At 30.3% G+C, this 26,641-nt stretch overlaps 1 protein-coding gene across 1 annotated transcript; it reads left to right on the plus strand.

Moving 5' to 3' along the window:
* The first annotated feature begins 455 nt into the window (after positions 1 to 455).
* Positions 456 to 25,336, plus strand: LOC135926196 (AP-3 complex subunit beta-2-like). Its single transcript, XM_065461954.1, has 25 exons — positions 456 to 598; positions 644 to 719; positions 766 to 840; positions 885 to 980; positions 1,097 to 1,257; positions 2,901 to 2,967; positions 3,133 to 3,330; positions 3,873 to 4,034; positions 5,747 to 5,844; positions 6,067 to 6,127; positions 6,351 to 6,422; positions 6,973 to 7,035; positions 12,785 to 12,917; positions 14,059 to 14,111; positions 14,580 to 14,765; positions 15,371 to 15,501; positions 16,661 to 16,948; positions 19,393 to 19,616; positions 20,505 to 20,576; positions 20,772 to 21,022; positions 21,703 to 21,909; positions 22,029 to 22,220; positions 23,961 to 24,009; positions 24,200 to 24,442; positions 24,562 to 25,336. Exons 1-25 carry the CDS (start codon positions 495 to 497, stop codon positions 24,963 to 24,965), a joined length of 3,666 nt encoding a protein of 1,221 aa, XP_065318026.1. The 5' UTR covers positions 456 to 494; the 3' UTR covers positions 24,966 to 25,336.
* Positions 25,337 to 26,641: the final 1,305 nt, after the last annotated feature.

Here is a 26,641-nt window from a genome sequence, read left to right on the forward strand (position 1 = left end):
GAAATTGGTGATAGAATACTTTTATAAGATTTTGCGTTTTGATTTTTATATTTTTTAAAAAAGTGACATATTTGTTAGTCGTAATGTTTCAATTTTTTTGGCTATCGTTAAAATTATTTAATCATTTAGTTTTTTTAAATTTTAATTAGATATTTAAGGTCACTTTAATAAGTGTTTAAATACAACACCGCACTTTATGAAATTGTGAGTGATACATAACAGTTTAAAATGGAGTTGAGCAATTTTTATTCTACCACTCAAAGTTAATTTATTCCTGCTCATTGATATATGTATATATGTTTGAATTTTAATTTCTTCCATTTTTTAAGGTAGTAATTACTTAATTTTTAAACCTAGAATATAAATAATAATATTTTATAAATTACAATCATCGACAATTAATAAAAAATATCAATTGACAATATACCATTTTTTTGTCATATGTTTCAACGTAACGCCGTTAAAAATAATTTCTTCATAAATTCAATAATTTAATGAGCAAATCCATGGAAAGTCCATTAACAAATAATACTGGGGATAAATATGATTATAATCTATTCGAAAATACAGACAAGATTTTTAGTTCAGCGTCTAAAAGGTAGTTTTATATAATTTTAATATTATTAGACCAGAATATCCCTAGACACGAGGACTTAAAAGCTATGTTAGATAGTAATAAAGATAATTTAAAGCTCGATGCCATGAAGAGGGTTATTGGGGTAATATAAAATAAATTATTTTGATAATTGGGAATGCTTACATTAGATGGTTGCTAAAGGTAAAAATCCATCTCATCTTTTCCCACAAGTAGTCAAAAATGTTGCCTCTAAGAATTTAGAAGTTGTTATAAATATTTTAATCATTCTACTTAAGTTTTACTCTAGATTAAAAAACTTGTGTATGTTTACTTGGTAAGATATGCCGAAGAGCAACAAGATTTAGCCTTATTATCCATAAGTACATTTCAAAAAGGATTAAAGGTAAATTTTAAAATTTTTGGAAAATCTATTCTTATTATATTATAATATATTGTTGTAATATTATAGTATATTTGTTTGTGATATATAGAAAGATATTTTTTGTTGTCATTTGTTAGGATCCCAATCAATTGATAAGAGCAAGTGCTCTCAGAGTTTTATCAAGCATAAGGGTTCCTATGATATCTCCTATTATGATGTTAGCAATCAAAGAAGGTATGAGAGATATGTCTCCTTATGTAAGAAAAACTGCAGCTCTGGCTATACCCAAGCTATATAAGTTTGTATTACATATTATTTTTTTTTATGAAAAAAAAAGAAAGAGCAAATAAAGATTTAGAAATAATATATTTTCAAATTTATATTTCCAATTTCCTATTGGGTATTAATAATTAATCATTATTAGGGCTTTGCTCATTTATAAATTTTTCATTGATTTAATAGGATATCATACAAAACCTATCTGATAACTGTTATCATTTACATTATTATTATTTAGAATCAATCTTTGAACACAAAATTACAAAACATGAAACACTGAAATTTTTTGTTTTTCATAGCCAAGGCAATACCCAGTGCATCGATGGACTTTATCTTTTTTTTATTTCCTAAAATTTAATCATCTCATTTAAAATATGGACAATGTTTATGACAAAATATGACTTTTTAAACATTTTTAAATTCTTGTTGCACATAATGATATTATTTTTAAACATTACAAATAAAATTTTTGGTTACTTTTATTTATTTATTATTAGGAAGTTGTGTTTGAAATAAAAAAAAATTATATAATTTATATAGACAATAATAAAATAACCATAAACAATAATTTTTTTTAATAAAATGTGTAAATATATTGATTCAGCCTATTCCAATATTTAAATCAGTGCAACCCTAATCCTTATATTTTGTAATATAATGTTACAATCATGGAATTACTCAATTAGGTATAATTATGGACAAAATAAACATGCCACCTTATTTCTCTTTAACTCTTTTAAAACCTTTCTTAGATTTCCTATCAAATTAACACTCACTCCATTTATATCAAAATTTAAAATGCACTCTGAGCTTCTCCCATTTTGACTACTTCTAGCTTACACATGAAACAATAATCCAAATCCTCTTGAAATCCATTTTAAATCTCAAATTTTATAATCTTTGATGGCTTGAAGCCACCCTCCCATCTAAATTTGGAGATTTGGGTTAATCTCCATCTAACATATCCACCTTTATTTTTTCAAAGTTAACTACTCAATTTAATCTTGATAACAACAGATAATGTGGGCAGGGATCTTACTCTAGCTAAAAAATGTATTACTGAGCAGAGCAGACATCTAAGATTAAATTTCAATCCCATCGACTTTAACTTTTAAATCCTCTGCCCAAGAATTGCTGAGTGTCATAACTAGTTCAAATTTTGGTTTGAATTTATCTGCAGAGCAACTCGTCGATCAATTTATCGGTCAAATGTAGTCAATTGACCGGAGGAGTATTTGACTAGGTCAAATACGGTCAAGGCAGAATTTTCTAGGGATTTTTGGAAATGATGCTCTCTCTTAATAATAAAGACTTAAGAATACGTAGAAACATAGAGGACCAAAATTAAGGGTTCACTCGAGGTCTGCCTGCCCAATTACGTCAGTATTCTCAGCGCTGGGATAAATTATTTTTATAAATAAAATTTGTTGTTTCTTTGTTTTATTAATATTTTTAAATTATTATATTATATATTTTTGCAAAAAAAAAGTAGTAAAAGTTTTAATATAAAAAAAAAGTGTTGATATTAAATTATAATTTTTAAATATTATATTATATTATTTCCTAATGATAACATCCGATTTTTGCCATATAATAAAATTATAAGAAATTGAAATATAATCGAAAATTTAATTTTTATTTGTTGTTGTGTAACTCATTTAGATTAGATCCGGAACTTAAAGAGTCTCTTATAGAAGTCATAGAGAAATTGCTCGCTGACAAATCAACAGTAATATCCTAATTATCACATTCATATTATAATTTAAAAAAAATAAATAATATAAGTTTATGTAGCCCACAATTTTTTAAAATAGCCATTCCTACAAGTTATGACCTAAAATATTAATCATGTTAAATGCTATAATATATAATATTATTTTCTCTTTTCCCAAAGTTAGTGGTTGGTAGTGCCAACATGGCGTTCGAAATGGTATGCCCCGAGCGAGAAGATATAACCAAACGATTTTTTTCGCGAATGTGCAAGCTTTTTTTTCTCGGAGAACGTCACGGACCAGTCATGGACGAATGGTCTTGTTGCCACGTGATTTATACCCTCACGAGGTTCGCGAGCAGACGATTGCTAGTTGATCCAGTAATTATTATTTCTTTGATATGATATTTATTCAAATTGTATAAACTAATTTATAAGGGTAATCAATAAATATATTACAATAAAGATTTTGTGTTTGTTTTAAATCGTTTTTTTTTTGAAAATATTTTTGGCCATTTCCACATTTTTCAATTCTCTCCAAATTATTTCTTATTACCCCCATTTACTTATATTTTAAAATATTAATATTATTTATAACCTAACTTAAATAATATAATTCATTCATAAAATACTTCCCGAAATTTTCTCTCCCCATCTTTAAGATCTTATATATTCATTTCAACCTCGTGACATTTTAAAGGGGGATATTATATAATCAGTTGAAAAATTATTATCGGCGCCAATGGCCAATAAAAACTTACTCAGACCTATATTTTTTTATAGTCGAATATTCAAAACTATTTCGATTACAAGCCTTCTTATAAGGGCATATAAATATGCCATCAAATTGACCCCTTTTCCCTACATAATATTTAAAACCAAACCATAAAATTTTCCATATAATATTATATAATATAAAAAAGCGTAACGCCACTTCCAAAAGTGCAGTGATTTTCCCCAAAATAGGCGATACTTCTAATTCGACAAACCAAGAGGAGGCCATCGAAATTCATCCCGCGACGCATCCGGATTTAAAGTTATTGCTCAAGAATTGCAAACCACTGCTACAATCCAGGAATTCTGCCGTTACTTATCCTTTCATTTTTATAACCCCCCCCCCCCCCAGGTTTTTTTTAAAATCAAAATTAAAATTGAAGAAACGCTTTTATAAATGGCATAAACGGTGAATGATTAAAACTGTAAAATATATGATATAAAGAAACATGAGTTAGTAGGTATTGGCTTATGCCGCATAAAAGAGAGAGAGAGCTTTTTAGTTCGGAAATTTTGAAGGAAAGTAAAACTGTACCCAATTTTATAGGCATGGAACCACCTTATAGAACAGAAAATAGCTCTATTTTTTGGTTCATATATTTTTTGCTCTGTAAAAAAAATATATATAAATTTTTATTGGTCCGACCCATAGTCCATTCCATCATTTCTAACCACTTTATATTTCCCCTCTCTTCTCACATTCGATTCTTATGTTTAAACAATTCGTTTGTTTTTTTAAAAAATTTTTTATTTCCTGATTAACAGTAGAGACATCGATCTCAAATCTTCCTATATTTTTCACGATGCTATGATCTTTATGCCCCCCCCCTTCCTTCTCTGAATTATTTATTAAGCGGGATGTGGCCTTTTTAAAATTTTGTAAAAGACGGAAAATAAAACTAAAAGAACCCTCTAAAAGTATCTAAATTAGAAACCATTACGGAAGTTAACATTTTTTCGGCTCCAAATTTTAATTAATTTTTTTTTCTTATTTATATCCTGACTCAACTCGAAGTTTTTAAATTTTGAAACCGAAGTTCACTAATTTCCTTATCTTAGATACAATTCTAATATCTTTATTTTGATTAAAAACAAGTGGAAACGTCCATTTTCTGTGTTATTTTTTTTAAAAATTCCTTTAAATATTTTTTTCAAGCCCTGGCAAAAATGATATATATATATATATATATTCTACTAGAATGGCGATTCATTAATTAAAAGTGTCCATATATACAAGTCAGTTTTAGCGCCATTTTGTGGTTTGAGCTTCATTTAATCGACATAAAAACCACAAAATGGCGCTACAGCTGACTCCTGTGCTTAGACATTTTAAATGCATTTAATAAATGAATCGCCAATTTAGTAGTATGTATATATATATATATCTTGACTATGTCATGACCAAACTTAAAGAAAGATTAAAAATTGAGCATGACCCGAAATACATTTTTATAATTATTTGCCCGGCTTGTGGCCAATTTGCATAGCTCTAATCTAAATAAATGTTTCTCCGCACACGCTGTTATTATTCAATATTATATCTATTATTTCTTATTAGATGAATATATATTATACACACCTTCTATAAGGGTTAGTAATAATCCTTCTCTAAATTTCCTGTATTTACTTATAATTTCAACAACGTGTTATTTTTTTCAACTTTAAATCACATTTTTGAGACGGTTTCTTAAATTTAAAATTCTGACTTTACCGGAAATGCGTTTTATTATGTTTGGAATACCTACCCTATAAATTTCAGACGATTTTTGCTTTGAAACTTTGAACTTTGTATAATTTTTATTAGTTTTTTTTATAGATTTTTTTATATAAATTATAAATGAATCAAAACTGTAACGGAAGTATTCCAAATGATGTAATTCATTTCCGGTAAATTTAAAATTAAAAAAAAACGCACACGAAAAATGATTTAAAGCTAAAGTAAAATAATATTGCCAGAAGAAAAAACGCGTAGCCGCTAACATGCATATATATATTCTAATATTTATTCTCTTAATTATTTAAGGTCGTTATGTCGGTCGTTCAATTGTATTATCATTGCGCTCCGTCGGACGAAATGGGGGCCGTCGTAAAGCCCCTCATCAGATTGCTCAGGGGATACGGGTTATAACACTTTAATTATTTTCTTTTTATTTGAAAAAAAAACAAACAAAACCTTAATCGGTACGGTTTTCCGACGATTTTAACTTGAGTTTAGCTTTTAAACCCACCATTCACAAAAATTTTAACTTATTAAAAATGAAGCTTAAATTAAATTCAAATAGGTTTGACACCCGTCAATTAGCCTAAATATTTTAAAATCGTATTTTTTTTAAACCTTTACAGAGAGGTGCAATGTGTAGTTCTGAAGAATATCATTACCTTTTGCGAAAGCCGCCCATACAAGGTATTCACTAAAAAAATATAAGTTTTTTAAATAAGCTATTTTAAAAATTATGAGTTATTTAATCGTTTTCATTCGAAAATGTTATATAGTAGCTTCTACTAGTTTTTTTTATATATTTTCGCTTATGTTTAAATATAAGGTATTATTGATTATAACACTTCTACCTACTATTTAAAAGAACACGTGACACGAATTCATTTTTTATTTATATATATTTTTAAAGGCATTGTTCGAACCCTACATAAAATCCTTCTTCGTAAACCAAAACGACCCAACCCACATCAAATTACTAAAGGTTTAACATTTTATTATTTTTAATATAGATGTTTGTGAATGCCTATAGTGTACATACCAAATAGTCTCTTTTTTTAAAAAATGATATATTTATTTTGTAACAGCTGTTTCTTTCTTTTCATTTTATCCAATTCCTTTTTATACGTACTACATTAAACAATACCATAAGAATTGTAATTCGCATTAACTTATAAAGTATATCATTAAAAAAAAAATCAGCTGATTTTAATTATTTATTTTCTTTAACTCCCGCTTTTCGTAAAATATATTAAGATGTTATTTATTAACCTCTTTACTAAAGATAAAAAGTAAATGTAACATTTGGACTAAATTGGATTAATCCCATTTTTACCTAGCTTATAGGGGGGGGGGGGGAACTATCATTTAGGTATTTTTTTTAAACCCCCTACCTTCAAAACTGATATACTTTTCACGCATGCGCACTAATATATTAAAATATATATCAGTCCAAGAGTAAATCAACTTTGGATTTAGATGATGTCCTTTTTTTTAAAAAAAAGATATATTATATTATTCACAATATATTTTAGCTCGAGATGATAACTTTACTTGCTGAGGAAAACAATATCGCTATCATATTAAGAGAGTTACAAGTAAAAAAAATATTTTTGTTTATGTTATCTTTTTTACTTCCTTTATTGTTATTTACCCTCTACTCTATAATGTTTACTAGTCCCTTTGATCATTTATTTTTGTTCCAATGTGTCCCTACCCATTATTATGGCTTACACCTTATCTTAGCAAATGTTCACATATTTTTTTTTAGTTATGTCATTTTTATCCGCTTGCATTACTCCTATCTCAATTTGCTCTTCCCACACTGTGGGTACAGGGGCTTGCCTAGCTGGTATATTAACACCGAGATCTCGATTTCGATGTCTCATATTTTTGATAGCTTTGATTAGGTTTTTATTTACTCCGTGGAGTATAAAATACCGGCCCTATTCATTTCAAACCCTCAAGGGCTTTGTGATACTCATACCACCCAATCCGAAATCAAGTTGTTTACCAAAATTATTTCTCCCTCATGGAGTAAAAGAAAATAGTACTATCAATTTCATCCAGGTTTTATAACGCTAGTTTATTATTAAAAACATTTTAGCGCCACCTTGCGTTAAAATGTTTATAGCCAAATAGAATATCAAAACCCCAAATTTATTTGGCTAAAAATGAAAAGATGTTTCCAAAATAAAGTTGTTTAAGATAATTATTTTTCCCTCATGGCGTAAAGAAAATTGGTACTATCAATTTAAAACCATCCCAGAAGATTTTATAAAACTAGTTAATGGGATCGTTAGTGGTCGGTAGTAGTACTTGATAATACAAGAACTTAGAAATCGTTACTTTTGATTGAGAATATATGTTTTATTATTAACTATTTATCTATGTGATAATTTAAAAAATTTTTAATTTTCTTTTTCTCAAGATCTACATTATTGCCTTAAACAGTAATTATTTAAATCTGATGTAATCTACTCCAGCGGCTTTATTATTCCCTTTACTTGAAGTATTTTCTTTATCTCCAACGTTGTAAAATTTTAATTGGATGAGCTTTGATCGCTCCTCATAGATGGTACCAGGTATTCGGAGTTGAACATAATAGTGATCGAGCCAGTTTCATTTGTTCTTCTGGGTCACTAATAATTTTTTTTTTAAGTTTGGGAAAACATTTGAAATTTGAAGATTTACAGAAAATTTTTAGTTTCTTATATGCGCCATACAGTTTATTGCATTTATATCAACCTCAATCTCATTAGCCTTATCAACCACATACTTCGTGTATCAGACCTTAGGAGCCTTTGTATAGTTTTCCATAGATCTTTATCTTTATGGCTTTACCTTTAGTTCCGCTATCTTGGTCCCTGATCAGGGGAAAAGGGGAGGGCCTCTGACTCTTGTATAGTCTTTACAATTAGATAGTAATATGTGCTTAAAATCGCTCCAACACTTTTTCATAGTTGAGTACCGATTTGTTTGTATGAATTGTATATCCAATGAAAGCCTGGTAGGCATTCTTGACCTGAGGGCATTTTAAGTTGTTAAAATTTTCTTTAAAGTTAAGTTAGCTAGGTACTCCCCTCATAGATGTACATAGTATATTTTTATTCCTCCACAATTCACTATTAATCATTATATGTCCTTAACCATTTATGGTCAGAAATATTGACTGTAATGATAGCTTTTACATCATAAACCCAATTGTGAATATTTGATAAAATGAAGTCTATTTGTGAAGTCTATTTATTTATGTAGAACCTGAAGATGTGCTGATTTTTATGTTGAAAAAATGTATTTTATACTTTAAGGTTTTTACTTTTACATAATTTTAATAAAGAAAGGCTGTCAGAACCATTTGGGCATGATAATGTAGCCTTACCGATAGTATTGTTTATTAAATACGATTCTATTCTGCCGATCTTATTGTTGAAGTCACCAAGAATAATCAGGTTGTATCTCTTGGGTAGAGATTCGATTATATTTTCTAACTCATCAATAAAAAGAATTCTTTCCATTAAAGTTGGAGGTGCATATATGTTTAGGAGAATAGTAGATTTAAAGGCTGTATTAATGTATAGGGCAGCCATTCTTTCTGACATAGGGGCAAATTTCCTGATCTATTGGCAAATATTATTTTTAGTTAAAAATGCAGTGCCTGAGGAGTTGTTTATAGTCGTACCAGAATTTAGCAATGTAAAATCTCTGAAAACTGCTTTCAAGTCAATGTTCATGTGAGTTTCCTGCAGGGCAATTATGTCTATATCTTTATTGGAGAGTAGTTTGGTAAGGATGGATATTTTATTTTATAGACCATTTACATATAAAGATCCCTTGATTTCTAACCTATTTGGGAAATAGAGTATTTTATGGAAATAACTACTTAATATAATTTGGGACAAAAGCTTAGCACCTAGTCTAGTAAACATTTAGAAAATTACATAATTAATACATAAATAGTACATAGATGTATAATTTTAGAATATACAGGTTCGCTCCAAAATTTAGCACATAGGTTTATGCTTTTCTAATTAAAAATAATATTTACCAATTTGTTAGGAAATTTGTTCCTATATCAGAAAGACTGGCTGATCTGTATATTAATACAGCCTATAAACCAACAATTCTCCTAAACGTACATGCACCCCCCAAAACTAAGAGAGAGAGTTAGAAAATGAATGTTATTGATACTTTCACAAGAGGTGCGTCTGATAATTTTAGGAGACTTCAATACTAAAATTGGAAGTGACGAATCTTATTTAAAGAATAATACTATTGGTAACGCTACTGTGACTTGCCCAAATGGTACAGATAGTCTTGCTTTACTAGAACTAAGTAAAAATCAAAACCTTAAAGTTGAAAATACGTTCTTTCATTAAAATCAGCATATCTTCTACAGAAATAAATATTCTTCGCAGATTGACTTTATATTATCTAATATCCATAATTGGTTTTATGACGTAAAAGTGATTACTACCGTCAATATTTCTGACCATACAATAGTCAAGGGGCACGTAATGATTAAAAGTGACATATGGAGAAATATAAATACATTTTGTACGTCGCCCAGTCAACCCAACTTTAAAGATAATTTTAACATCTTAAAATGCCCCCTGGTCAAGGATGCGGTCTCTACCAGGCTTTCATGGAACTCAACTATGGAAGAGTGTTGGAGCAATTTTAAGCACATATTACTATCTAATTATAAATTATAAAGACTATACAAGAGTCAGAGCTCCTCATCTTAAGGAATATATTTCCCCGATCACGGTATCCAAAATAGCGAAACAAGAGCCATAAAGATAAAGATCTATGGAAAACTATACAAAGGTTCCTAAGGTCTGATAGACGGAAGTATTTGGTTGATAAGTCTAATGAGATTTGAGGTTAATATGAAATGCAATAGTCTATGACGCATATAATAAACTTGAGATTTTCTGTAAATCTTCGAATTTTATTAAAATATTATACATTTTAAAAAGGTTTTAGGGCCACCTTGCGTTAAAATGTTTATCTCCAAATATAATATCAATATTTAGTTAAAAACGAAAAGATGTTTCCAAAATCAAGTTGTTTAACAAAATTATTTTTGCCTCATGGCCTAAAGTAAATTGTTACTATCAATTTTAAACTTTATAAAACTAGTCTACTAATCAAAAATTTATTTAAAAACCAAATTCATTAAATTAATTTAACATTTTAAAAACGATTTGGCGCCATTTTGCGTTAATATGTTTATAGCCAAATAGAATATCAAAACACATTTTATTTTTTTATTTCGTTAAAAACGAAAAGCTTTTAATCAAATTTTTTTTACAATGGAATTTTTAAATTAATTTTGAATGGAAATTTCTATACAATTTTATTATGTCTTTCTCAATTTATATTTTATCCCTTATAAAATCAAATCTCAGTATAGTCTTCACTTCACCTTATAATTTTCGTATATAAATCTTGATAAATTTTTTTATGGGCAAGTTTGCGCTCTCCCTAAGATTTAATCTGGCAAAGATGGTGATTCACATTCTATTCTTTCGGATGTTTAGTTTTACTATGTTTGCGTAAATTGGCTAAAGATTATGTATATTATATATTTAATATTACTAAAATTTATTAAACTTGCAAGCGCTTATACTATAACCGGTATACCTTTTATCACAAATTGTTTCAATTTTCTCAACGCCTTATTTGGGCTAGAACTACAATTAGATCTTAACATTGGAATCGCTTATCACCACCACCCAGGTAAATTGAACTCCTGATTCATTAGAAAATCAGAAGAGAGTTCATTTAAAAAAAAAAAATTTTTAAATAATAATTTGATTTTATTTGTGAGGGATAATGTTGTTTATAAAACCCGATTCGAGTCGATTGCGAAAAACGGCCCGATTATGATTATAACCAAAATAACATTATATACGCCTATAGATTTTGCTCATAGCTGGGTGGAGAAACGCTTGGACATCTATTTGTCAAATCTGCTCCGTTTTTAGGAATCCGACCCAAATCGGACTTTTAATCTTGAGTTTAATTACTAAATACCCAGCATGTTTAAATTGACAGCAAATTATTTATTAATTTTACATAATATCTGAATTAATTTAATATATTCTATTTATATCACATCAGAGCGAAGACATATATAATACCTAGACGGACGATTCATTCATTAAAATGCATTTTTTAAGCGTCGTTAAAAGCAAATCAGCTGAACCCGCAATTTTGGTAACACATATAGTAATTATTCTCATGTTAAAAACTACTATTAAATTGTTAGCTTGCATCCTTACTATCTCCATGATCCGGTAATTCTTTAATAAAGTTTGCCTTCAGATATAGGAAATAAATTAGAGCTCTCGTTTAAAATTTTAATAATGATTAGTGTAACCAAGATGGCGTCTCCAGCTGATTTGCATTGATGTACACTTTTTAATGAATAAATCGTCAGTCTAGGTATTATTATATGTCATTGCATCGGAGATCTTTTTCCTTTCTTCCCCTTTTCATACCAAATCTTATTTCCCTAACCCCAATTTTTATTTTTTAAATCAAATTTCTGAATTAACCCAATTCCCATTTTCCTGCACCCCAAAATCAAAAAAAAGAAGATAACAATCTAAAATTGGACAAAATTATTAAAGAAACGTACAAATCAAACTCAAAGAAAGAAAGAAAGAAACTGAATATATACAAATTTTAAAATTATTCCCTAGATTAAATTTTTACCCAAGCTTTGCATGTTGCGTATCCGCCACAAAATTACTTATACTCTTTTTTCCATCGAGAAAATATTTAACACAAATTTCAATAGATAAAATTTTATATCCATACAACTTCCATAGCATCTATTAATATTTTAATTTTCAAATTTACTTTAAAAAAAAAATATTTCTAGGAAGATGTAAGTAAAAATTCCTTAAATTTTTTTTTTTTGCATTTAAGTGATTTTGAAAAAAAAATATCTGAAAACCTTCCAGCCGATATTAATAAATTTTATGCCGGAAGTGAATGTAAAACGCCCCGCTTATAATTATTCCAAATTCTCGGGGTTTTAAAAAGATTCCAAATAATCCTGAGAATTCTAGGTTTCTAAATCTGAAAGATTACATATCCCGTTTAGCATCATATAGGAATGTTGCTAAAGGGCTCGGTTCGAGCCGATTTTTAAAAACGGCTAACTCAATATTTCCGCCTGAAGATTTTGCTCATAGAAGGAAGAACAATGGCCTAGACATGTGTTTTCGAAATCTCGAATCGGCTCAAAACGAGCCGTTTAACAACATTAATATAAACGATTATTTTTTAAAAAAAATTCTTTTTTTTTGTCATTTTATTTCACATCACCAGACCTACGTTAGTAGCCACGACAAAGAATTTGCGTCAGCTACCATCGCTTGCATAGGGAAGTGTGCCCAAAGCATTCCCTCCATCCAGCAAACTTGCACGGATGGACTGCTCAATCTCATGCATTCATCCAATGGTTTTACACTTGTCTTTCGTTTTTTATTTATTGAAAGAAAAAAAATATATTGTTCGTGGCGCCATAGCAGGGAAACGGGCAAATAATTTTTTTTTTGACTCTCTTACAAAAACGTTATCTCGAACTAAGAATTTTTTTTTTATTTGAATGTCCACTTATCAACGAGATCAACAAAATATAAATTTTTTTAAAATTCAGAAATCAATTAAATCTGATTTAACTGGAAATGTATTCCAGCATGCTTAGAATATCTATAAAGGAAAGGGAAGGAACTTCTCTTCTCTTTATGAATTTTAGATAATTTTACACTTAACCTTTCGAGTAATTTATAATTTATATGAAAAAAATCAATGGAAAGACTAAAAGAATACCTATCTAATGAATTGTGGATAATTTTTGAGTCATTTATAATTTATATAAAAAAAATATATAAATAAAAAAAACTAATTATATACTATATTAAGTTCAAAAGTTCATGACAAAATTATCTGAAATTCGTGAGGAAGCATGATGGGATACATTTCCGGTAAAATCAGATTTTTTAAATTTCAAAAAAACGCGCTCAAAAAAAATGATTTAAAAGTTGAATTGCCGGAAAGAACGCATTGCAAAAAAATGAACCAATATATACAAAAAATTATTAATTTTTTGGTTTTTTTAATATTATAAATTGAATTTTAACTTTTTCTTTGGTTCCAGCCCCAGCTAGTAAAATATCATTGCGCTACCCTATTGAGATTGAGAAAATAAATGGATCAAATTTATTTTGTAACCTGATCAAGTTTATAGTTATAATTGTTTTTATTAGGATATCTGTGCTCGATTATTGGAGGGCTCCATTTAACTCTTTTTTGAATTATTCTTTAGATAGCCTTATAAATGGATAGGCGTGTCTATACACGCGTAATCAAGACAAAAAAATGAATACTTTCAATCTAAAGATGTTTAAATTAGATTTTATTTGATACCCATATCCATATCACCACAGGTCTGAACCCCGGGTTGGCCTGAGCACATAAAAGGGTCGTAAATTTTACGACCAAGCAAATTAACAACACAACCTAGAGGACTCCAATATCGAACGTCGATATTGGAATAATTATTACGTTAAATAAATATTTAAAAAAAAAATTAATCGCAGAACGCGTCGTTTCCGAGAGCGTCATAGTCTTGAAGAATTTGCTCAAACTCGATGTAAGTGTTAATAATATATTCTTCTTCTCCGTTTAATGGCGATTTTGAGGTTTAGCCAGGTTGGCCAGTTTTCCCTCTGATTTAATCATTAGGAAATTTTGTTATCAAGGTTTTTACAATCGGATGCCCTTCCTGACATCAACCCCCCTTTAGGTAGTTTTTACACCCCGTCGAGGAGGTGATCCTATTCTAGACCCAGACAACAGGGGAAACCTTTTAGACCTCCATTAGCAGCCAAAAGACGTTGCCACTTATATATTTTCATAAAGAAAAGAAATAAAAAAAATGATAAAAAAAAATACTAGTTATATTCCACTTATAGATGAGTGACACTTTTATAAATTGATCACCTTTTTACTAATTCGTCTTTTTAGTGTGGAGGTTTTTTTGCTTGTTTTAAAAGCAATTTTTTTTACCATTCGAAAAATTAATTTTGACTTTATAACGTAATAAAAAAAATCACGATAGAGTGATCCCGAATCCCGTTCGGCCATTTTAGACGGCGTATGCGCGTTCGCGGCGTCACCACGTCGCCTAGAAGGTGAGGCGGAAGCATGCGTACTGTGGCTTCTTTGCCGGTTTGTTGACGACCGTCACCGTGTCGCCCGTTTGCCTGACCTGCTAAGGCTCGGAGCCGCCAGATTTCCTTACAGGGTTGTGTATTTTAAATGTATTCCTTCCTTTTTTTCTCTTTTTTTTAGTAGGTAGAATTGTCAATACTTTTTTTGGTGATTAGCGGAAACATCCACGCTACCCATTTACTTACTATTTTTATGCTTTTACATAGTGTTGTTAAACTGCTCAATTTTTAAAAACGGCTATTCCGATATTTTAGCCAAGAATATTAGGCAATCCTGAAGATTTCGCTCCTTGAAGGTAGGCATGCTTGGATATATATTAACAAAATATCGAGGCTCGTATCTGAGATGTTTTGTTATTAGTGAACTATTTTATTATATTTTAACTATATCATTATATTTTTGTACTTCAGTTTATATATATCCTTTTTTTTTTACAAATCAATCTTAAATACATCAATTAATCATCGTACACAATTGAACAATATATTTGAATACTACAATTAATCATATTATCAATTGCCATTAAAGTTTCTAATACAGTAAAAATATTGGACTAACGGTTATTTAAAAATCGAGCCATTTAATAACCACTAGCTTTTACATAACTAAATTCGTAAAGCATAATAAAGATAGATATTTTTGTGAAGATTTTTATTTTATACCATGATTTGTTTTTAGGATAATGTGGTTAAACTTCAGATATTGAATTTAGCCTGCAAACTTTACACGTATTTGACCAGAAATGACGTGGAAGAATTCAAAGAACCCAAACATCAAAAATTGGTGACCACCGTTGAATCGCTTGTCAAGTTTAAAATTACGTTGTACAAATTATTATTATGCCGATGTCTTTACGACTTTAAAACTTAGCTTTATAGTAAGTCAGAGAAATTATAAATCGATATACAATTTCTTAGGATGGTTTTTTTCACTCAATCTTTCTTTCCCCTCCCTAGAAGAGGTAGAAACGAGGAGAAATTTTCCAAGGCAAAAACGGGAAGATTCGTCAATTTTCCTTTGTATTTTTTTACATCTCAGAAATTATGATACTCAAATTTTGTCCCGAAAATTTCCTAATAGATTTATTACCGCCTTTTTTTTCTTTTATTTTGGGCGGGACATGGTGTGTCAGACCTAATTTAGGCCTCGTTTATAGAACGCGCGAAATGCCACGATATTGCTCAAGTGGTTTTTAAAAGGCTCGTTTTGAGGCGATTTTTGAAAACGGCTAACTTAATATTTTATCCAGAAAGATATCACAAGATTTTTCCTTCCATAGATGGCACAAAGGTTTGGACATCTATAAGCGAAATCTTGAGGCTAACACAGTATCATTCTGGCTGAGTTAGCAAAAATCTACTCGAATCGAGCCGTTAGCAACACTACAAGTGACGCCTAATTTACAAAATATAATAATGCATAATTATACGGCTTGGATTATGCTTCTCTTGAGTGATATCGCGATATTTCACGCTTACTATAAACCTAGCCTTACCCCTCATTCATAGTTAGCACGAATTCGCGCTAACTGTAAATGCAGCATTAGCGTTCTTATTGGCCTATCAAATGGATTTTAATGACATGCATCCATTCAAAATGACGATGAGAGTGGCCTTAAAGCAATGCTCATAAATGAAATTGTTTTATTTAATCTATATAAGGGGATGGAAAACATTTGTTTTTTTTCTGTTTTTTTTAAAAAAAATTATTAATTAAAAAATCTATAAAAATATGATCAACCAATATTTTGTCGCAAATTTTTCGTGATCATAATCATTTTATAAGAAAATGAATTTAATATTTGAGGTGTTTCATAATTTCGTTAAAATGATGGTTACGCCATTTTGTTTGTTCTGTTTTTTTTGCGCCCCTAAATATACCCCATTAAAGTTTTTTTTTTATTTATCCTTATTCTTTTCATCTTTGGTTCTTATTTATTTTCTTTTCTAAAATTTAACACGCGATAAGGTACATTTTCGAGTTAGCGAAATATGATACGAACTACGACGTCCGCGATAAAGCACGCATGCTAAAACGCCTCCTCTTCGACCCCGACTGCGATTCGGGCCTAAAGGATGCTATTTTGGGGATTTCGCCCTCTAGCGATGACAAACTCGATTCACAGAATGGCGTTATCTATAACGGCGATGGTATTATCAGCGATGACGATATTGGCGAGAAGGCCAATGCTGATTTAACTGTCAGAGACGACAACAACTTTCAACTGGGAAGCTTATCCCACTACTTAAATAGCAAGTAAAACTTCGGCATATTATCCAGGATATAACTATTTTTGAGTCGTTAATGTCAATACAAATTTGGCCATTTAAAATAGATATTTAAAAAAATATCTTTATTTTTTTTTGTTTTGGTCTGAACCCTTTTAAGCAAGATAGCCATCTTGAAGGAAGATTAGCCTTTTTCTAGAATTGGGTTTATTTATATGAGAGATTTGGCTGGTATGAAAGATGAGAATGATGATAAGCTTTCAGAAGTCTGCAATATATGAATATTCAGGATTCATATATGTGTTATTTGGCGGAAAAAGGTTCTTAACCACAATATAAAAAAATTACCCGATTATCTTTTTTACTGAAACTGAAACTAAAGAAAGAAAGAAAGAAAATCGTTCCAGTTGACCAATAATATTCTATAATAAATATAATGTTTGAATCTTTTTTATTCCCGATAACCATATTGTTTATTACGCTTTTTCTATAAAATTATTTTTTACAACTCTTTGCTTAACCAAAATGAAAGCAACATTGCGTAATATTCCCCCCCCCCCATCAATCTTTATATTTAATAAGGAAATCGCTATGGCTTCCCAAAATTTTATATCTATTTAGGGCCTCATCTTCATTTTTAAACTTCTTTCCTTTCAGCCCTAGACATATGGAATAAAAACTTCCTTGGGATCATCTTAAACATTCATTTTTCTGAGTTTAATTGGGCCATTGCACAACTTTCAACTAAGGAATGTTTGAGATTTCTCCCTCTTTATCAGCCTTCCTTTCTCGTTTTCAATGCTAGAAGGTTATAAGTTAGCTTGTGAGGGGTAGAGCTAGTCTAACTGCCTGTGACTTATGGAAGAAAAATTTATTTCCTTTATCTCTTCCACAGTCCTCGGCACAAAGAGACTTTCTTAACCCTCTTCTGGCTAACTTTAAGAAATTGGCGGGGAATAATGCCTCCCTCGAAGACACTCCAATTTTCAAATACTTGGGATGAAGTTCTGGCTATGAATGCTTAAGACTGTCTCTAGTGTCAATCTTGGTATTTTGCTATCCAAAGAGGACCTGAGGGTTGGCATAGGATATAGATTTGACTCTAACCTATGTTTAACCCATAAATGTAAAGGGTGCAGGTAAGACTCCGATTCTATGGGTTGACATGGTCTAGTCTATTTATATGTTAAAGGTCGGCTCAGTCGCCATTAATTAGTATTGTTAAACGGCTCATTTTGACGGCTAACTCAATACTTTATTAAGAAGAATATTATGTAAGCCGTAAGATTTTGCTCAAAGGTGATACAAAGGTTTAAACATCTATTAACGAAATATTGAGTTAACCGTTTTTAAATCGGCTCAAATCGAGCCATTTAATAGCACTAGTCGCCATAGAGTTATTAACTCTATAACCTCGAACAAATTAGGGTTGGCCAACTACCCTAACCTTCTGGAACCCGTCCACTTATACCTGTCTGTTGGGAAAAGACCATATGGGTTCACAAACATTCCTTGCTTTAGAGGAATACACCTCATATGGGATTTCACTTGTGTCTCCCAATTTTCCTCTAACCCAAACATCGATCTGATTATTACAGCTGAAAGGTCAATAATTAGAATGTACCAAGACTTTTCTGATTTTCACTTTACCCCAATAGTTATTTCTACCAATGGGTCCCTAGGATATCATTTTTTTAAGATTTTAGGTAAAAAGAAAAATTTCTCAAATAAATCGCGATCATGGATCCTTAAAATGTTACGATCACAAATCGCTGTGTTTTGAGGCAACTATCTTAGTTTTTTTCGGATCTCAAAGGGAGCCCATTTTCTTACCCCCCCCCTCCTCCACATGTTTTTTTTTTGAAATTCAATTTTTATATTGATTTATATTTCATGCTATTTTTTAATATAAATCAGATACCTGCAGGTCAATCCTGTATTTTGATTTTTTTAAAAATATGCTCGGACCGGGCCTAAATTATATATTTTTAAAAAGTCAGGGCCGTGCCGAAAAATTTTTTTTTAAAAAAAAATCCGCGCCGGGCCTGAAACAATTAAATCCGGATCGAGCCGAAAATTTAAAAAATCCGGGCCGGACCGGAAATTATAAAACCCGGGCCGAGCCGAAAATTTAAAAAATCCGGGCCGGACCGGAAATTATAAAACCCGGGCCGAGCCGAAAATTTAAAAATCCGGGCCGGACCGGAAATTATAAAACTCGGGCCGAGCCGAAAATTTAAAAAATCCGGGCCGGACCGGAAATTATAAAACCCGGGCCGAGTCGAAAATTTAAAAAATCCGGGCCGGACCGATTATAAAACCCGGGCCGAGCCGAAAATTTGAAATAAAATCGGGCTGGGCCGTGCAAATAGTATCTCTTGCAGGTCTCTAACATTCGGTAAAAATAAAAAAATACCAATTTTTTTTTCCATAGATTCATAATTTTTTTTTATATATTCATTCGTTTTCTAGGGTCGATGCTTATCGGGGAATAAACATCGAAGAAGCCGAAAAAAATGTCGCGATTCTGAATGATAACGGAACGGCTGGCGATATCGATTGGTGGGGTTCTGATTTGAACGCGAGCGAGGCGGAAGAAGAAGAAACGGGTAAAAAAGATCGAAGAAAGGAAACCCTGGTTCCGGCTTCGGAGGAAAATAGCGAATACTTTGGCGGGGGAAAGGGCGGGAACGATGGTTTGTCGATTAATATAATTTTTTCTTTTGGGAAGTTTGAAGGGGAATAAAGAATTTTCGTTAAGATTGACAAGGAAACGAAAATAAATATGGCATATTAAAGAAAGGATGACAATAAAGGGCATCATAATCAGATCAGACATAACTGACCCGAACCGGGGTCCTCCTAACTGATAAGACCGATAGAACTGGACTGGTAACCTTCCTTAATAATATGAGAATAATTTAATATGTCGGGGCCTATCTTTAAAGCGAAAAGGGGTGGGTAAAAGAGGTTATATATTGAGGAATAAAAAGTTTAAAATTTATGATTATAATAATTTGGGCTCTTCATAATATAATTTTTGTATTCTTTCTATCTTTCCTTCTTTCAAAAAAAAAATATTTATCAATTTTGCAGAGTTTGAAACAAAAAATAAAAGGGTTTTTTTTCCCCCTAAAATTATGAGCTAAATAAAAACTTTGAAGATCATAAAATTGAAGAAGTTTTTTATAAAAAATAAGATTTGGAATTTTAAATAAAATTTGATTAAAAAAAACTTGTTTTGAGCATTCTTCAAAAAAATATATTTTTTTTTTGGAAAACATTCGTTAAAATCTTCGTTTTTGAATATCGGTGACACGCCATTTTGGTTTTCCCATAATTTACATGATAATTTTTGTGCAAACTTTAAAATGTATGCATTTAGTTTTTCATTTATAAAATTCTTACACGGGAAACCAAAAAACCATCAGCTGATTAAGTAATTCAGCGACACTTCAAAACGCATTTTGAAGAATGTATCGTTAATCTGGATAAATATTATAATTGCCCATTGTATCTCTTGAGGAGTATTTCAAATCAAGTTCTCAAATATGTTTTATCCATTTTTTTTAATAAAACAAAAGATTACGAGAAATTTCTGGAAGATTCTTCCATGGATAACAATGTTCAGGGTGAGGAAAAAAATTCGGAAACAGGTATATTATTGCAGTTTTAAAAAAAAAACCATTTCCCTATAACATTTTTTTATGGCTGTGTAGAAAAACATCAAGAATTTTAAAAAAGGATATTACTTATTTTCTTTCTTTCTTTTTTTCTTTCCTGTATACTCTGTTGCTATTCGCTACAACTTTTTTTTAAAAATGTTTTTAATTTTCGAAACGTTTAAAAAGCTGATATCGAGTCGGATACTAGTTCCTCGTCATCGAGAACGTCAAACTCTTCTATCAAATCTTCCATCGTAGCCCATTCTTCTCCCGAAAAAAAAACTTTACCCGTGGCCGCCAAGAATAAAAAAAATGTTGTCGGAGTCGTTAAAGATAATTCTTCCACAGAAAGTTCTGGAAATTCCAGCGATAGTTCTGACACTTCTTCTGACACCGAAGATGATAAATTCGTATTACCCACTTCGGGGTCCCACAAAGTAATTTTTTAATTTTTTAAAAAGCGAACTCGGTTTTGACACTTTATGATTCATAATTCTTTGAATATATATATATATAATTATAAAATAATTTGCATATTAAGTCGCGTCTTAATATCTTACTCAGATTAAATAGCGCCATTTTTATAAAAAATATCGTTTGTTAAATTTAAAGATTCATGAGGAAAATGCCACTTTTATAATATCATTAAATATTTAAAGTCGCGCACGCGCATTTTGAAATGGCGCTAATTTAATACGAATCCTTCGAGGAGACTGCCTAACATACCAGTTTAATGAGTAGTGAAAAGGTATGCGTGATAAGTTATCTTACCCAGCGTACTAAGCTATCTTGCCCCGCGATTTCCACTCAAACTTGGAGCAATAATTTTTTTTCTTGTTCCGTTTCCGCTCCTTTAAAAATTAACGTTTCCGCTACGTTCGAGTTCTTTTTAAGATTAAAAATGTTATTTTCCGTTTTTACCATCATAATTTTTCGGAATGTTCTGGATCGGGTTCCGGATGAAAAAATTTATAATCGTGTTTCATTTTCCGGTTTCGGATACCTGCTTTGTATCGATAAATGTAAATTATTTAAATACCTTTATAATATCAAATCGCACAGCTGCTTCGGTCATTTTATTTTTTCTTTCATTTAAAAAAAAAACTTTTCAAACAAGTCGAAACCTAAGACGACACCCGTTCCCACCCGGTCATCAAATATAGATGCCTTACTATCTCTCGATTTTGGTGACGGTTATAGTTTCGTTGACTCGACCCTCACGCCCGTGAGCGATTTTGGCGCGTGCGACGAAAAAAAAGATAAATCGACTACGATAAACGATTCCTTCGCCAAATTATCCACAAATTCTGGTTCCGTTTATCAGGTAATAACTTTAGGAATGATATTAATTTACAGAATGGTGGAGAAGATAAGATAGAAAGAAAGAAAAATGAATTTTAAATTTATATTTTCCCTTATTTTGTTGACAATTTATATATTTAGCCTTGCCCTCCTTCCTTCTTGGCCTCGGATTACACAATCTTGAACGAGGATCTTCCTTCCGATTTTAAAATCTCCTACAAACTCTGTCGGAAGACTCACATATACGCTTCCAACATGCTGAGCGTGGAGTTGAAGTTCGCTAATTTATCGTCCCACGCGGTCAAAAATATTAAATTCGCGAAAGCTATACTGGTGCGAACATTACATTTTTTTTCTTCTTTGGTGTGTGCTACTTACCTTACAAATTAATTATCGTTTCACCTAATTTTTCTCAAGATCAAAAAAAACCATTTTTAAGATAGTCGGCAATATAAGTGTTCGGTTCACTTTCCCTCAGTTCAATTTGCCTTTTTGGGAGTGCATGCCATGTTAACTAACTAATAAATAAGGCCTTTAAAACTGTAATAATCGTTAAGAAAGTGTTTGTTCTGTTTAAAAAAAAGCTATAAATTTCTCTTCCTTAATTTTATCAGGATTAAATATTCCATTTTTAAGATAATAGTCAGCAAAATAAGTGTTTGGTTTAATTTGCCTTCTTGTGTGTTTATGGCATGTTAACTAACTAATAAATAACCCTGTAATAATCGTTAAGAAAGTGTTTGTTCTGTTTTAAAAAAAGCTATAAATTTCTCTTCCTTAATTTTATCAGGATTAAATAATCCATTTTTAAGATAATAGTCGGCAAAATAAGTGTTCGGTTCACTTTCCCTAAGTTCAATTTGCCTTTTTGGGTGTGCATGCCATGTTAACTAGCTAATAAATAAGGCCTTTAAAACTGTAATAATCGTTTAGAAAGTGTTTGTTCTGTTTTTAAAAAAAGCTATAAATTTCTCTTTTTTAATTTTATCAGGATTAAATAATCCATTTTTAAGATAATAGTCGGCAAAATAAGTGTTCGGTTCAATTTATCTTGTGTGTATATGGCATGTTAACTAACTAATAAATAACCCTGTAATAATCGTTAAGAAAGTGTTTGTTCTGTTTAAAATAAAGCTATAAATTTCTCTTCCTTAATTTTATCAGGATTAAATAATCCATTTTTAAGATAATAGTCGGCAAAATAAGTGTTCGGTTCACTTTCCCTCAGTTCAATTTGCCTTTTTGGGTGTGCATGCCATGTTAAATAACTAATAAATAAGGCCTTTAAAACTGTAATAATCGTTAAGAAAGTGTTTGTTCTGTTTAAAAAAAAAGCTATAAATTTCTATTTCTTAATTTTATCAGGATTAAATATTCCATTTTTAAGATAATAGTCGGCAAAATAAGTGTTCGGTTCAATTTGCCTTCTTGTGTGTATATGGCATGTTAACTAACTAATAAATAAGGCCCTGTAATAATCGTTAAGAAAGTGTTTGTTCTGTTTTAAAAAAAAGCTATAAATTTCTATTTCTTAATTTTATCAGGATTAAATAATCCATTTTTAAGATGATCGGCAAAATAAGTGTTCGGTTCAGTTTCCCTCAGTTCAATTTTCCATCTTGGGTGTGCATGGCATGTTAACTAACTAATAAATAAGGCCTAAATAACTTCATAACATTTTAAGTTAAAACTGCAATGATCGTTAAAAATGACTCGGAAGTGATTGTTTCAAAATTTAAAATTTTTTGAATTGGCACTTATTTTTTTACTATTTATGATAGACCGTCACTTGTCAATCGCAGCTTTTTTTCAAATGTAGTAATTGTAAAAATGCTTCTTTTTTTAAAAAAAGCGATGCGAGGGAAGCTTTAATTTTTAAAATCAGCTGATTAAAAATTAAAAGAGATCAATTGAAACTCTTCTATAAAGGTTTATAGCGAATTTTTTATTCTCCGTTTTTTAGAGTTTATTTATAAAACTTTAAAAAAAACAAATATTCTCCCCTACAAGAATTATAACGATTATATTATGGCTTTGTTTTTTTAAATATTTGAATAACTCTTACTTATATAGAACACCGGCACTTCGGAAGGCGTCGCGTTTAGACCTTTCTATGACATTGGTAATATATATACTCTTAAATATGATGTTATCTTTTTTAAAATTATTCTTATTAGAAGGAAGGATCTATATTAATTAATTAATATAATTTTTTCGTTTTCATTTTATAAGTTAAAAAAATAATAATAATTGACTTAGAAATGATATAATTCAGTTTTAATATGCTATATATGAATACGAATGAACCACAGCTATCCTCAAACCCGGACAAGATGTTCTAGCTAATCTAGGACTCGATTTTGGTGACAGCTTACAAACGGCTCATTTTCCCGTTCGCTACGTGCCCACAAGTGGCGATAGAGCGAAGGCCAATCAAAACGACATGGAAATGCCGAGCGAAACGACCAAGAGTATAGACGTCGCTATAACGGCTCCTTTGGGGGAGCAAATGTACCCAATCAAGATGAATTTCGATCAATTTACTATCGAACAATGTAATTTAAATCTCTCATTTTTATGGCATTCTAAAATATTATATAGATTTATTACCACAATACAATATATACCATAGTTATAACATTAATATACCATCCCGTGAAAAAAAATGATAAAGCCAAATTGAAGGGTCTAAATGAGACCTGCCAAACAATCACTTATTCCTCGCCTCGATGTGACATTATATCCCAACCCGACTTGCTCCAAAAATTCAGGACAATTTTACTCAAATCTTTCAATATGTTTGCCATAGAGCAGCTTCGATCGAACGAGAACCCCCACAAAAATTCATTGTGTTTCGCCGCCAAAACGATATCTCGCGGACTCCTTGTACTGCTTCAAATCGAAAGCGGTGCTATAGACGTTCCCATTATTTCCCCCCGTGACGTCAATGACATAAGTAGCTTTCATATGAAAGTCAGGGTTAATTGCGAAAAAATGATATTTGGGAATGGCCTGGTGAAAGAAGTGACGACATGTGTCAAAGCCTTTCTCCTTAGCGCCGCCGCTGCCACCAATTGAAAAAGAACCAGATTTTTAAAAAAAAATATATATTATAATATATTGTATTAGTTTATATCGACAAATTTGTCACACATGCACGTCACGCCATATTGGGAATCACTTGTTTAAATAAATATTTTAATATATTTTAATTACTCTAAATTATTGTACCAAAAATAAAAATCACACTTAATATATTTGGATCTGTGTTTTAAATGTGATTTATTGATTCGACTCTTTTATTTATCAATTTTAAAGGTAATATAATGCGATTGGTCGAATCGTGTTTATTATGGACTACTAAAAAAAAGAAAAGACTTTATAATTTTTTTTTTTTCCGCGAATGTCAAAATTAATTATTTTTTTAAAAAAAATATATAATTTTTAAATTATGTATTGAAATGGAAAGGAGTGTATGAATTTAAATATATATAATGTATTCTATTCAATTCTTTTAAACGAATTGTAAAAATATGCCAATCCTATATTTATGCCAATCAAATAAGAATAATAAATTCTATTAATTATGCGAATATTAATCTATTCGACTTGTTTAAAAAAAATCGAATTCGTATACGAATAAATCATTATTTGATTCATAACTCATCTCTGAATGGGCTATTTGAATATCGGTTTATCAACCGGAAGAAAAACGTAAATAAATTTTGAAAATAAATTATCTTCTAACACTACATGTAAAAGAACTGTGAATTTATAAATAATTTGACTGGCGTAATATTTATGTGTGCCGATATTTTAGCTGAAATAAAGAAAAATAGTTTTTGGTGGTCACCAGATATATGGGTAGAAAGTTTTTTAAGAAAGGATAGGAGGTTAAACTCTTAAATGCCCAATATAGAGACGACCACTGGAATGAAGTGTATGTTATCAATGAATATCTGTTCTTTTTCTGATTTACACTAGAGGAGAGATAATTTTAAAGTATGTTGGAATTGGCAAATACATCAATATAAGAAATTAGCTTAGGATTCTTAAAATGGTAAGAATGTCAGAGACACGATTCTAAGTATCCTGCTTTTCATTATTATTTAACACAAACCTTGAATAGGCAGTCGTGGACTGATTATTTATAAATCTTGAAAGATTTAGCTTTTTAAGATTCTTAAATTTAAAAAAAAATATATAAGATTGCCAATTCCTCAAAAAACATTCTGGTTTGTCAGCCATATTGGAACTTTTTTTTATTCTTCAAGACAATATTTTTTTTAAGTCTAGGTCCATAACATTTTTAAAAAAATTCGAAAAATGTTTAAATTTTTGAAAATTTATAAAATTATGTTTTGGACATGTTTTTTACTTTTATATTTAAAAATATCTCATTTATTTATTTTCATTAAAGTTTGTGAATTTCATTTTTCTTGATAGTTTTGAAACGGCCATAAGAAGGAACATAATATATCAAATTATGAGTAAATTTTTTAGGGCTGGATCCAATTTTTGAAAAAAAAAAAATCTAAAATCAAAACTGAGACTTAAAATAAATAAAATATGTCCTACGATATTTAAACAGATTGAGCTGATCATTTTTCCCAAGACCACCGATTAATGTTGGGACCTTGAGATTAACTAATAATATTTACTCCTTTCATAAGTTTGCCTGTTATAGTCATAAGGAGAAGGAGGAAAAAATAACAATTATTATAAGCGGATTTTATTGAAGATGATTACATTTT

This window comes from Gordionus sp. m RMFG-2023, chromosome 3 (genome assembly GCF_954871325.1).
Source record: "Gordionus sp. m RMFG-2023 chromosome 3, tfGorSpeb1-WG-v2, whole genome shotgun sequence".
NCBI lineage: Eukaryota > Metazoa > Nematomorpha > Gordioida > Chordodea > Parachordodidae > Gordionus > Gordionus sp. m RMFG-2023.

Excerpts from the sequence above, each read along its gene's own strand:
- LOC135926196 (XM_065461954.1), top strand. The coding sequence starts at position 495 with ATGAGCAAATCCATGGAAAGTCCATTAACAAATAATACTGGGGATAAA. Across the intron at positions 981-1,096 it reads CATTTCAAAAAGGATTAAAG|GATCCCAATCAATTGATAAG; the intron begins GTAAATTTTAAA and ends GTCATTTGTTAG. Across the intron at positions 24,010-24,199 it reads TAGACCTTTCTATGACATTG|CTATCCTCAAACCCGGACAA; the intron begins GTAATATATATA and ends AATGAACCACAG.